We start from the raw sequence: 12989 nt of genomic DNA, 5'->3' as shown, positions 1-12989 counted from the left end.
GGCCCAACGAGCCGACCCAAACGGATGTGCGTCTGTTTTTCGTCCGCGGGCGACCCATTCCCGACCCATTTTTGAGCCTGATTTGCGTCGGCGCGGACACGCGACGGACGCGTGCGCGCTCGCCTACTCCTGTCCTCGGGCCCGCTGGTCTGTGGCACATTGGCCTCCCCTCTCACCCCCCGGGCCAACAAGCAACCCTCGTCCCGCCTCCTCCGTCACCGACGCCGCCGCCCATTTTTGCCGGCGACTCTTCCAGCTGCCGCCGCCTCCACATCCGCCCAGCAACGCCGCCCCTACCCCCCGTCGCCCGCCGCTGCCGTTTTGCCGCCGGGGAGCAAAACTGGTTCCCACCGCCGCTTCCCCCACCGCACAGCTGCCCGCGACCAAGAAGACGCCTTGCCGCCCCCGCCACATCCGACCGGCACACTCATCGGACGCCGTCACACTCGTTGGACGCCGGCAGGGCAGCTAGCTGGTCTGTGGGCGCCGCGTCTCCGCTCGCCGGCCGTCTCCTTCTTCGACGCCCGCAAGCTGTTCGACAGCTTGCCAAGGTACGAAAATGGACTCCGCTGACGAGTTCTTTTTCCACAATTTCCTTTGCGACTCCGATGATTCATCGTCCGACGACGAGGAGGAGATATTGGCTGCCGTGTTGGTCCATCACCACCTCAACAGCCAGCGGCCGTTGTTTCGTGGCTCCATTCCGGGCCACCTTCCGGCGTTGAATTGCAACCGAGAAAGCGGGCATTTCCTTCTCTGGAAGGACTACTTTGATACAACAAACCCGTTGTTCAAACATCACAAATTCCGCCGCCGGTTCCGTATGAGTAGGTATGTTTTCAACCGTATTAGAGAGGGAGTGGTCGGCTATGATGACTACTTCGAGTGCAAAGAGGATGCCGTCGGCAAGATTGGTTTCTCCTCTTATCAGAAATGCACTGCCGCCATCCGAATGCTTGCATACGGAGTGCCCGGTGATCTCATTGACGAGTACGTCCGTATGAGCGAGTCTACATGCCTAGAGTCTGTGATTGCTGTGTTTGGCCCTGAGTACTTGAGAGAGCCGACAGCTGAAGATACAGCCCATTTGTTGGCGATGAATGCCAGCAGGGGCTTCCAGGGGATGCTTGGCAGCATAGACTGCATGCATTGGGAGTGGAAGAACTGCCCTTCTGCTTGGCAAGGGCAGTATAAGGGACATGTCAGGGCTTGCACTATCATACTAGAGGCCGTGGCGTCTCAAGATCTCTGGATCTGGCACTCTTTCTTTGGTATGGCTGGATCACACAATGATATCAACGTGCTTCAGCGCTCGCCGGTGTTTGCTAGGCTTGCCGAAGGCAACAGCCCACCGGTGAACTTTACTGTCAACGGCCACAACTACGACAAAGGGTACTATTTGGGTGACGGTATCTATCCTCAGTGAACCACTATTGTCAAGACAATACCCAACCCTGTCGGAGAGAAAAGGAAAAGATTTGCCCAAGAGCAAGAGAGTGCTAGGAAGGATGTCGAGCGTGCCTTTGGTGTTTTGCAATCTCGATGGGGCATCGTTCGGTATCCTGCTAATACTTGGAGCACGCAGAAACTATGGGAGGTGATGACTGCTTGTGTGATCATGCACAATATGATCGTAGAAGACGAGCACCCGGAACGTCTGTATGATCAAGTCTTCCAGTTTCAGGGTGAGAATGTTGTGCCTGAGCATGGAGTAGCGGCAATATTTGAGCAGTTCACTCAGTTTCATGAAGACATCCGTGATTGGGAAACTCACGTGCAACTGCAAAATGATTTGGTTGAGCATATGTGGACTCATGTTGGTAACCAATAGATGTATCTTTTTTTATTCGTTTGCAAAACTATGTGAAATATTTTTATTTGTATTTGGCTTGTAAAACTATACTATTTATTTGGGCGGCTAAACTATTTTGCTTGTTATATCATTTCACAATATGTTTGAATGCAAATCAATGTAAAATTGGGCGGCCAGCCGGTCACGCCTGCACATATGGGTCGGCGCGTTGGGCGCGCTGCCGACCCATATGAAAAACAGGGCGGACGCCGGGCGGGCGGCTGACCCAAACGGACAAAAAGCGGACGAAATCGCCGTCCGTTTGGGTCGGCCCGTTGGAGTTGCTCTCAGCATCCCTACATTAACTGGATAGGAGTAGCGACATATGTTGTCTAGACGATGGCTTTAGTCTTACTGTTGTATGAATTTGTAAGGTATTGTGTGAATAATTAATAAAGTGGTTGCATGCATCGTCCAGACGCAGGGTCATCCTCCATTTCTAAAAAAAAATTAAGACTAAGTTTAGTACATAACAAAATGTCTGACCTGGGTGACATGAACTCTCCCTCTGTATATCAAAGTAGTCTAACATTTCAATAATGTTGCTGAACATTGTATTTTCCTGTAGGCATGGTCGCAGTACTGCAGCAGTGGCAAATTAGAGTGCAACACACAAAATGATCAGCTAGCACCACGTGTCAAAAGCACAACACTACTTTACTTTTGTACGTATATGCGTTTGGAACGCAAATACTTGAGATGCAGATACGTACATACCGCACCGTCGTCTCTTCTCCCTGCCTTGCTTGCAGTATGGACTAAGGTTGCAAGCTCAGAACATATCAACACAGCAGAAAGAAATACACAAAAGATGATGAAACTTTTGGTCACGAATCATGATGGTGTCTCTTGACAAACACTAATGTCTACTGTGCTGTCAGCCTCGAGATTTTGTGTCCTAGATCTTGATGATTGTGTGCTACAATGCGCTGCTACGCTAGTATACTACACGCTGGAAAGTTTGGGGGGGGGGGGGGGGGGGGGGGGGGGACACGTAATCACCATCCGTCATTGACAAAGAGTGATTATCAATGATTGACACAGCATGCATGCCGGCAGGCACACTGGCAGATAATGGCGTGCATGCATGGCGACCACAGTGATAATCTCCGTTCTCCAATGCATGTGTGCTGCTAGCTCTTGATGGATGGTCACTCGATTTCAGCTCACATTTTGCATCACCATCTCCTGGATGCATTGATCTCTGTGTTGCTTTGTTGATCTTTGTGTAGCTCTTGATATAATATGCTACTGTTAACAACTGCTCAAATGAGTAATTCATCTGCTTGATGATAGAAGCCTTCTTCTTGCTCCTTCAGAAGAACAGAGCTAAGTTCAGTGTCCCTTTTCCTGATTTCTCTACCAAATGGCAAACAGAACAAGACATGTAGTTTGATAATTTTCAATGCCTTACTAGTCTCGATTAGCCACAAGGAATATAATGTTCTTTTACAGGTCCAGTTTGGCTCCTTGGTTCAGGCGAAGCAGAGTGCAGAGCCTAACTTGTAAATCAAGATGAAACCTGAATCATTTCTGGAGAAAAGAAGGTCACCTACATGGGAAGTTTATCAAAAGGGGCAACGTAGCTGTCCTGTCCATACGCTCAACTCATTGCAGAACTACTGATCTGTGTCAAACATGATACATATACATGCACACACCTATTGCACCGTGACAGGAGAGATCTCGTTTGGTAGTTTGCTCAGGAGGTAGTTAGGCCGAATCTCTTATCTATTGTAACTAGCTAGGTCTATCTCCTCCTTATCTTTCTCCTCAAGATGTAACTTGGATTCTCTCCAAACCGAATGTATGCGCTATCAGGGTTATTGCGCCCCTGCTATATAACACGCAACACGTCCCCTCATACAAGGTAAGACGTTTCCGCCTATCGCACATGGTAATCAGAGCCTTTTCTCTTCCAATCTGAAAACCCTCCATGATTCCAACTGTGCCTAGCCATGTCTTCCTCCTCCGGCGCCTTCCAACCTAGCCTCAATGGCCAGGTCACCGAGAAGCTGTCCCGCACGAACTACGTGCTGTGGCGCACGCAGATCACGCCGCAACTGCGTGGCGCCGGTGTCTTCGGCTACGTCGACGGCACCTCGCCGGAACGAGCCAAGCTCCTCTCTGCCAAGGACAAGGACGGCAAGGAGACCTTCGAGCCCAACCCTCTCCACCCTCTCTGGGTCCGGGAGAATCAGTAGGTGCTCAGCTACCTGCTGGCCAACCTCTCCAAAGAGGTGCTCATCACGGTGACCACGGTCACCACGGCACAGGCGCTCTGGACGACACTGGCGAGCATGTACTCGTCCCAGTCGCTAAGCCGCGTCAACAACATCCGCACCTCCCTCATCAATGCGCAGAAGGGAAATCAATCCGTCGCATCCTACTTCGCCTCCATGCGCGGACTGGCTGATGAACTGGCGGCGGCCGGCAAGCCGATTCAAGATGATGAACTCATCTCCTACATCCTCCATGGCCTGGATCAGGACTATCAGCCCCTGGTCTCGGCCCTGGACGCCCGCGTCACGCCCGCCTCCCTCGACGAACTCTTCTCCATGCTCAGCAACTTCGACCAATGCATGGCGCAATTCCACGGCTCTGGTGGCAGCGGCTTCAAGTCTTCTGCCAACGCCGCATCTCGTGGTCGTGGTGGCGGCTCTCGCTCGCGTGGCCCCTCTCGTGGCAGGGGGCGGTCAAGTGGCGCTGGACACAGCGGCGACGACGGGCGATCTGGCAACAGGGGGCGCCGCGGTGGTGGTTCTGGCAGGTCTTGCCCGGACACTCCACGCTGTCAGATTTGCGGCAAGCCGGGCCACACGGCCAGGGACTGCTGGTACCGCTACGAGGAGGATGAAGATGAATCCCAAGATGAGGACAAGATCGCCACAGCTGCAGATGGCTCCTATGGTGTTGACACCAATTGGTATGTCGACAGCCGCGCCACAAACCATATAACCAGTGAACTTGAGAAAGTCACAATGAAAGAAAAATACCATGGAAAAGATCAGATCCACACAGCCAGTGGAGAAGGTATGAAAATACATCACATTGGTCATTCAATATTTAGTACCCCTCAACGTAGAATTTATCTTAAGAGAATTTTGCATGTTCCTAGTGCCAATAAAAACCTTCTTTCCATTCATAGAATTGCCATTAATAATCATGTCTTTCTCGAATTTCATCCCTACTTCTTTTTGATCAAGGATCAGGCAACGAAGAAAATCCTCTAACGAGGTAGATGTGTTCGAGGGCTTTACTTGTTGATTCCGGAGCGTAGAAGGTTCAATAAACAAGTCTATGGTGTTGTCAAAGTTTCGTCAACACGGTGGCACGATCGATTAGGACATGCTTCTTTTTCTTTAGTTGAGAAATTGCTTAGGAAAAATAAGCGCCTGTTTGTTGGTGAGCGTCATGTTGAAAGAATTTGTGATTCCTGTCAAAGAGCTAAGAGTCATCAGTTACCTTACTCTATATCTACTAGTGTCTCCACAAAACCATTGCAATTATTTTTTTCTGATGTTTGGGGTCCTGCCCCCAGTTCTGTTGGTAGACACACATACTATGTTAGCTTTGTTGATGACTACAGTAAATTCTCTTGGATCTATCTTCTCAAGAAACGATCCGATGTTTTTCAAGTTTTCCAAAACTTTCAAGCTCTTGTGGAACGTAAGTTTGATAGCAAAATCATTGATGTCCAATCCGATTGGGGAGGGGAGTACGAGAAACTCAACTCCTTCTTCCAAACTCTTGGTATTTCACATCACGTGTCATGCCCTCACGCTCACCAACAAAACGGCTCGGCCGAACGTTAGCATCGCCATATCGTTGAGGTTGGGCTAGCTCTTCTCGCAGGAGCCTCTATGCCTCTTAAATTATGGGATGAAGCCTTCCTCACGGCTGTCCATATTATCAATATGCTTCCTAGTCGTGTTATCAATAACGAAACTCCTGTTGAAAGGCTTCTCCAGACCAAACCAGACTATAAGTCTCTTCGTGTGTTTGGCTGTGCATGTTGGCCAAATCTTCGTCCATACAATAATCGCAAACTCATCTTTCGCTCCACACAGTGTGTGTTTCTTGGCTATAGTGCTCTTCACAAAGGTGTCAAATGCCTTGACGTCTCAACAGGCCATGTCTACATCTCTAGAGATGTTGTTTTTGATGAAACTAAGTTTCCCTTCGCTGATCTTCATCCTAATGCCGGTGCACTACTTCAAAAAGAAATTCTTCTCTTGCCACCTCATCTTATCGGTCTTGATCAAGGGGGAAAAAATATTGATGATCAACTGTTGACTAACCGCACTAATAGTGAACAAGAGGCTTGTGCTGATGAAACAAGAACAGACAGTGAAGAAAATGCAGCTGAAAACGGCCTCAACGATGGAAAAATCGGGCCTTATTTCATGTGTTCTGAACCAGGAGACAGATTCTCCTCGGGATCTGTTCCGCGCCAGGAAATCCGATCCTCCTCGGGATCAACAGCGGCAGGCGCGGGCGCAGGAATCAGATCCTCCTCGGGATCCGACGCAACAGGCGCGGGTGCGCGCGCCGTCTCCGACTCTGCGGGCAACGCGCGGCCTCCTCCGGCTGGCTGCGGGACGTCGCCACCCCCGCGCGAATCGCTGTCTGCCACGTGGAGCCCGACTGCTGGCCTGAGCGATGCACGATTCTATGGCCATCCCGTGTGCTACAAGCGGCGGGCTTCAACACGCTCCACCGATGTGGGGCCCAGTACGGGCGCGGGACAGCCGACCGGCGCCAACTCCCATCCTGATATGCAATCATTGGAGCATGATGGGATGGTTCGCCGGCTGGGATCCTCTGCGGCTCCTACAAGGGCTGAACCGCGGTCGCTGGCTACAGAAGATCCGCCTGGCCCGATGCGTGCTTCTTCCGATGAGGATTTGCCCTCGGGATCTGCTGCTGCCGAATCTCCTGTGCAGTCTGCCGGATCCTCTGCGGGCACAGATCTGCCTCCTGTGATATATATGCTTTATTGTTATACTTACAAATGCAAATTATCCGATGATATGCGTAGTGAATCCGATGATATGCTTAGTGTAGAGTCCAATGATATGCTTTGTGGAATCTAGTCGATGATATGCTTTAGTGCAGAGTCTGATCACATGCATATTAGTGTAGAATCCAAGGAACTATTAATAGTGTAGATAATCCCTATATACTTATTAGTAGAATTCATGATTAATTAGTACAAATGCGTAGTACTTTGTCTTTTGATAGTGTAGAAATCTAGACTTAATAGAAATATATTTGCAAGAGTATGTGCGAAGCTATTTATTAGCTGATATGTTTTTCTTATTCAGAAATTGCCAAAGAACCTATCTGTGAGTTGTGGTATCGAGCCTGATGAAGAAGGCTCAGCTGGATTACGCCTTACCGCAAGGGGCTCCGTCGCCACCTGTACTTACTGAAAGATCGTGGATGTCGCCTAGAGGGGGGGTGAATAGGCGCTTTAAAATAATTACGGTTTAGGCTTGAACAAATGCGGAATAAACCTAGCGGTTAATTTGACAAGCACAAAACCTACAACAACTAGGCTCACCTATGTGCACCAACAACTTATGCTAAGCAAGATAAACAACTAAGTGATAGCAAGATATATGACAAGAAACAATATGGCTATCACAAAGTAAAGTGCATAAGTAAAGGGTTCGGGTAAGAGATAACCGAGGCACGCGGAGACGACGATGTATCCCGAAGTTCACACCCTTGCGGATGCTAATCTCCGTTTGGAGCGGTGTGGAGGCACAATGCTCCCCAAGAAGCCACTAGGGCCACCGTAATCTCCTCACGCCCTCGCACAATGCAAGATGCCGTGATTCCACTAAGGGACCCTTGAGGGCGGTCACCGAACCCGTACAAATGGCAACCCTTGGGGGCGGTCACCGAACCCGTACACTTTGGCAACCCTTGGGGGCGGTCACTGGAACCCGTCAAATTGCTCGGGGCGATCTCCACAACCTAATTGGAGACCCCGGCGCTTGCCCGGAGCTTTACACCACAATGATTGAGCTCCGAACACCACCAACCGTCTAGGGCGCCCAAGCACCCAAGAGGAACAAGCTCAAGGGTACCAAGCACCCAAGAGTAATAAGCTTCTCAACTTGTAACTTCCACGTATCACCGTGGAGAACTCAAACCGATGCACCAAATGCAATGGCAAGGGCACACGGAGTGCCCAAGTCCTTCTCTCTCAAATCCCACCGAAGCAACTAATGCTAGGGAGGAAAATGAGAGGAAGAACAAGAAGGAGAACACCATACGAGCAAGCTACTCATCGAGAGCCCCCCTTGATGGTACGGCAATCGATCCTATAACCCGGTCTCCCAACTACCGTCATGAGACCGGTAAAATAGAAAACCTATCAAGAGCAAACCTTTGCCTTGCACATGGTCCACTTGAGCTAGATGATGACGATCTTGACTCCCTCAAGATGGACCACCTTTCTTGATTGCGTTGGCTCGATGAAGACTAGTTGATTGCTCCCCCATATTCCACTATGGGTGAGCCACCCTTCCGCACATCTTCACAAGTCCATTGTCACCACAATGGCTTCAAGCATTTGATCTCTTCGTGATGCTTTACTTGAACTTGCCCGCTTCACTTGAACTTGCACACCGCAACCTAACCCCACAAAGAACTCTCACGAAGACCATGGGTTAGTACACAAAGCGTAATTGACAATGCTTACCATACCATGGGATCGCTTGATCCCTCGGTACATCTTGTGCCCTTTGTGTGTTGATCAACTTGATTCACTCTTGACTTAGTCTTGATCAACATGGACTCTTTCCAACTCTCTTCATTTGGATGATGTCTTGAAGGTAAACATGAATGATCACACAATCTTCTTCTTCAAGACATGCTTGCAATAAGCTCAACTCTCACATGACCAATCTTTGGATAAACTCCTTGAAACCAACACATGGACTTCAAGAAATGCCTATGGACAAATCCTTCAAATATAACTCAAGGCAACCATTAGTCCATAGAGATTGTCATCAATTACCAAAACCAAACATGGGGGCACCGCATGTTCTTTCACTTACCGCATGGACACAGACGGTCGCACACACTTAAACTCGGTTGGGTGGAAGAGATTCCTCGTTGGCAAGAATCTTCGTGTTGGACAGGCCATCCTAATTACTATCAGGAACACCCACCGCCCAGGCTTGAGGATGATGATCGTCGTCGATATCATCTAGAACTACATATGTGTGTGTGGCTATATCATCTAGAACTACATATGATGATTGTCGTCGATATCATGTAGAACTACATATGATGATCGTCGTCGATATCATCTAGAACTACATATGATGATCGTCGTCGATATCACCTAGTACTGCTTGAGGATGCATGTTGAGTATATATGTAATTGTTATCTAGTACTCCCTCCGTTCCAAATTACTCGTCGTGGTTTTAGTTCAAATTTGAACTAAAACCACGATGAGTAATTTGGAACCGAGGGAATACTACCTAGTACCTATAATGCTTTATGGCTTTATGAAATTGATATCTAGTAGTACCTAGTATCTCGAAATTGCAGTTTATTGAAGCTGAAACAGGGTGGAAATGATGAAAGATATAGCAGTAACGCGGGGCTAGGAAATAGCTACTGCTAACTAATAGTAGCGCGTTCCGAAAAAACGCTGCTGATATAGTCAATAGTAGTAGCGCGGGTACAGACAGCGCTACTACTAAGAGTTAGCTATAGCGCCTTATTGGTAGTGCAGCCGCCCCCGCTGCTGATAGCCTCAAAACCCGCGCTACTACTAGGGTTTTCCCTAGTAATGTAGAGAGGCTCATAAAACTCCCTAGTCTTGCTACTGTACCAGGCATGGTAGAAAAATAGTAGTAAAAGAGATCTATGGAAGTTAGTGTAGTACAATCACCTAGGGATGTTGGGATACATCCGTTCAGGTCATTGTCGGACAGATCCAAGTTTTCGAGCTTGGCAAGAGCACCAATGCTTGAGGGGATTCCGCCTGAGAGGTGGTTGTTACCAAGGTTCAAATAGACAAGATGGGGCAAATCTGCAAAGTGGAGAGGCTGATTAAATTCCCTAGTTCTCCTACTTTACTAGGCATGGTAGAAACAAGTTGAGGTAAAAGAGATCGATGGAGGTTAGTTTAGTACAATTACCTAGGGATGTTGGGATAGATCCGTTCAGTTCATTGCCAGACAGATCCAAGTTTTCGAGCTTGGCAAGAGCACCAATGCTTGATGGGATTCCGCCTGAGAGGCGGTTGTTATCAAGGTTCAAATTGTTAAGATGGGGCAAATCTGCAAAGTGGAGAGGCTCATATAATTCCTTAGTTTTGCTACTGTACCAGGCATGGTAGAAAAAAATAGTAGTAAAAGAGATCTATGGAAGTTAGTGTAGTACAATCACCTAGGGATGTTGGGATACATCCGCTCAGGTCATTGCCGGACAGATCCAAGTTTTCGAGCTTGGTAAGAGCACCAATGCTTGATGGGATTCCGCCTGAGAGGTGGTTGTTAACAAGGTTCAAATAGACAAGATGGGGCAAATCTGCAAAGTGGAGAGGCTCATCAAATTCCCAAGTCCTCCTACTTTACTAGGCATGGTAGAAGCAAGTTGTAGTAAAACAGATCGATGGAGGTTAGTTTAGTACAACTACCGAGGGATGTGGGGATAGATCCATTAAGAATATTGAAGGATAGATCCAAGTTTTCGAGCTTGGCAAGAGCACCAATGCTTGTTGGGATTCCGCCCGAGAGGAGGTTGTTGTCAAGGTTCAAGTTGTTAAGATGGGGCAAATCTGCAAAGTGGAGAGGCTCATAAAATTCCCTAGTCTTGCTACTGTTCCAGGCATGGTAGAAAAAAATACTAGCAAAAGAGATCTGTGGAAGTTAGTGTAGTACAATCACCTAGGGATGTTGGGATACATCCGTTCAGGTCATTGCCAGACAGATCCAAGTTTTCGAGCTTGGCAAGAGCACCAATGCTTGATGGGATTCCGCCTGAGAGGTGGTTGTTACCAAGGTTCAAATAGACAAGATGGGGCAAATCTGCGAAGTGGAGAGGCTCATCAAATTCCCTAGTTCTCCTACTTTACTAGGCATGGTAGAAACAAGTTGTAGTAAAAGAGATCGATGGAGGTTAGTTTAGTACAATTACCTAGGGATGTTGGGATAGATCCGTTCAGGTCATTGCCAACAGATCCAAGTATTCGAGCTTGGCAAGAGCACCAATGCTTGATGGGATTCCGCCCGAGAGGCGGTTGTTGTCAAGGTTCAAATTGTTAAGATAGGGCAAATATGCAAACTGGAGCGGCTCATAAAATTCCCTAGTTTTGCTACTGTACCAGGCATGGTAGAACAAAATAGTAGTAAAAGAGATCTATGGAAGTTAGTGTAGTACAATCACCTAGGGATGTTGGGATACATTTGTTCAGGTCATCGCCGGACAAATCCAAGTTTTCGAGCTTGGTAAGAGCAACAATGCTTGATGGGATTCTGCCTGAGAGGTGGTTGTTACCAAGGTTCAAATAGACAAGATGGGGCAAATCTGCAAAGTGGAGAGGCTCATCAAATTCCCTAGTCTTCCTATCATACTAGGCATGGTAGAAACAAATTATAGTAAAAGTGCTCGATGGAGGTTAGCTTAGTACAATTACCAATTGATGTTGGGATAAATCCGTCCAGGTCATTGCCAGATAGATCCAAGTATACGAGCTTGGCAAGAACACCAATGCTTGATGGGATTGCGCCTGAGAGACTGTTGTGATTGAGGTCTAGATGAACAAGATGAGGCAAGTCTGCAAAGTGGAGAGGCTCATCAAATTCCCTAGTCTTCCTACTGTACTAGGCATGGCATAAAAAATTGTAGTAAAAGAAATCGATGAAGGATAGTTTTGTACAGTTACCTACGGAATGTGGGATAGATCCATGAAGATGGTTGCCAGATAGATCCAGGTATTCGAGCTTCACAAGAATACCAATGCTTGATGGGATTGGGCCTAAGAAATTTTTGTAACAGAGGTCCAGAAATTGCTGCACCATTCCCTTACAAGGCGTGATTCCGCAAGCTGTGATTACCTGAATCGGATCATTAAGGGATTGCGACTTGACTGAATTTGAGTACGCCGCGTAATCGCCATGCTACCTGCTCGTGGTTACACTACTGCCGTTGATTATTCTAAAGAAAGTGATTGCCAGGCTTGCTGTGTAGCCCATGCTAAGACAGATTGTGGAGCGGGATAGCTGATCCCCTCAAGGAAGCACGAAGACCACACAATGCATCACTGACCTTTCTCAAAACTGAATGAAGACCACCATTTCTGAGACCCGAGTAGAGCCTGGCTGTTAGGACCGGCATATTAGAGGCTTAGCCTAGTTAGTTATGGCTCAGTCTGTTTTATCGTTATCAGGGGCTTAGCCCAATTATCTTAGTAAGATGATTATATAAACTCATGTAAGGATCCGTTTTGAAATTAAGCAACAACCAATTATATTTGCTCGCCTTCCTTAGGGAGCCGGGAGACCTAACCCTAGCCGCCTCCTTCCCCGCGTCATTTCCCTCTCAGCCGCCGACTCCTCGCGCACGACGGCGCCCAGCCGCCGGCGTTTGCGTGTTCGTCCACGACCAGCTCCCTCCTTCCCCTACAACCTCCGGCCTAGACCCGGTAGAACCCTAGTTTCTACCAGTTTGGTATCAGCTAGCTTCGGTTCGATCATGTCTTCATCACCGCCCAGCCTGTCTCTTCCGCTGCCGGTCACCTCGTCGCCTCCGGCGACCACCACGACCGTCGCCCCGCTCTTGCCGCGCCGGGATCCTCCGTCGTGCCTGCCCCCGCCGTCCTCACCCCGGAGGAGGTGTCCGGGGCGCTGCGGGACCTAACCCAGGCGGTCAAGGAGATCCACCTATTCTTGGCCGGGTCCTGCGGGTCGCACCCGGGGCCGCACCCGGCGGCGCCGGCCATCGCCGCCACCGTGCCGCCGTGGCTGCCATGGCCACTGCTGCACCAGGCGGCCTTCACCGTGCTCGCCAGGCCGCTGCAGCAGCCGCTGCAGTTGCCATCCACCGCCACCACCGCCCCGCCCTGGCTGCAGTGGCATTCGCCGCTCCTGGCGGCCTCCGCCGCGC

At 48.9% G+C, this 12989-nt stretch overlaps 1 protein-coding gene across 1 annotated transcript; it reads right to left on the bottom strand.

Moving 5' to 3' along the window:
- Positions 1-5214: 5214 nt before the first annotated feature.
- Positions 5215-11905, bottom strand: LOC141027244 (uncharacterized). Its single transcript, XM_073504231.1, has 9 exons — positions 11770-11905; positions 11521-11661; positions 11271-11411; positions 10732-10912; positions 10522-10700; positions 10272-10412; positions 10022-10162; positions 9772-9912; positions 5215-5288 (listed from the first exon to the last, which is right to left on the bottom strand). Exons 1-9 carry the CDS (start codon positions 11903-11905, stop codon positions 5215-5217), a joined length of 1275 nt encoding a protein of 424 aa, XP_073360332.1.
- Between the last annotated feature and the right edge of the window lie 1084 nt (positions 11906-12989).

This window comes from Aegilops tauschii, chromosome 1, assembly GCF_002575655.3.
Source record: "Aegilops tauschii subsp. strangulata cultivar AL8/78 chromosome 1, Aet v6.0, whole genome shotgun sequence".
NCBI lineage: Eukaryota > Viridiplantae > Streptophyta > Magnoliopsida > Poales > Poaceae > Aegilops > Aegilops tauschii.
Note: the sequence above shows the minus strand (reverse complement) of the source record. Positions and strands in the feature narration are given on the sequence as shown.

What these genes read in the sequence shown, in the direction of transcription:
- LOC141027244 (XM_073504231.1), bottom strand. Translation starts at nt 11,905, where the DNA reads ATGGTGCAGCAATTTCTGGACCTCTGTTACAAAAATTTCTTAGGCCCA. An exon ending in ATTTATCCCAACATCAATTG is followed by an intron (nt 11,412 to 11,520) that starts GTAATTGTACTA and finishes TCCACTTTGCAG; the next exon opens with ATTTGCCCCATCTTGTCTAT. An exon ending in TCCACAGATCTCTTTTGCTA is followed by an intron (nt 10,701 to 10,731) that starts GTATTTTTTTCT and finishes CTGGAACAGTAG; the next exon opens with CAAGACTAGGGAATTTTATG.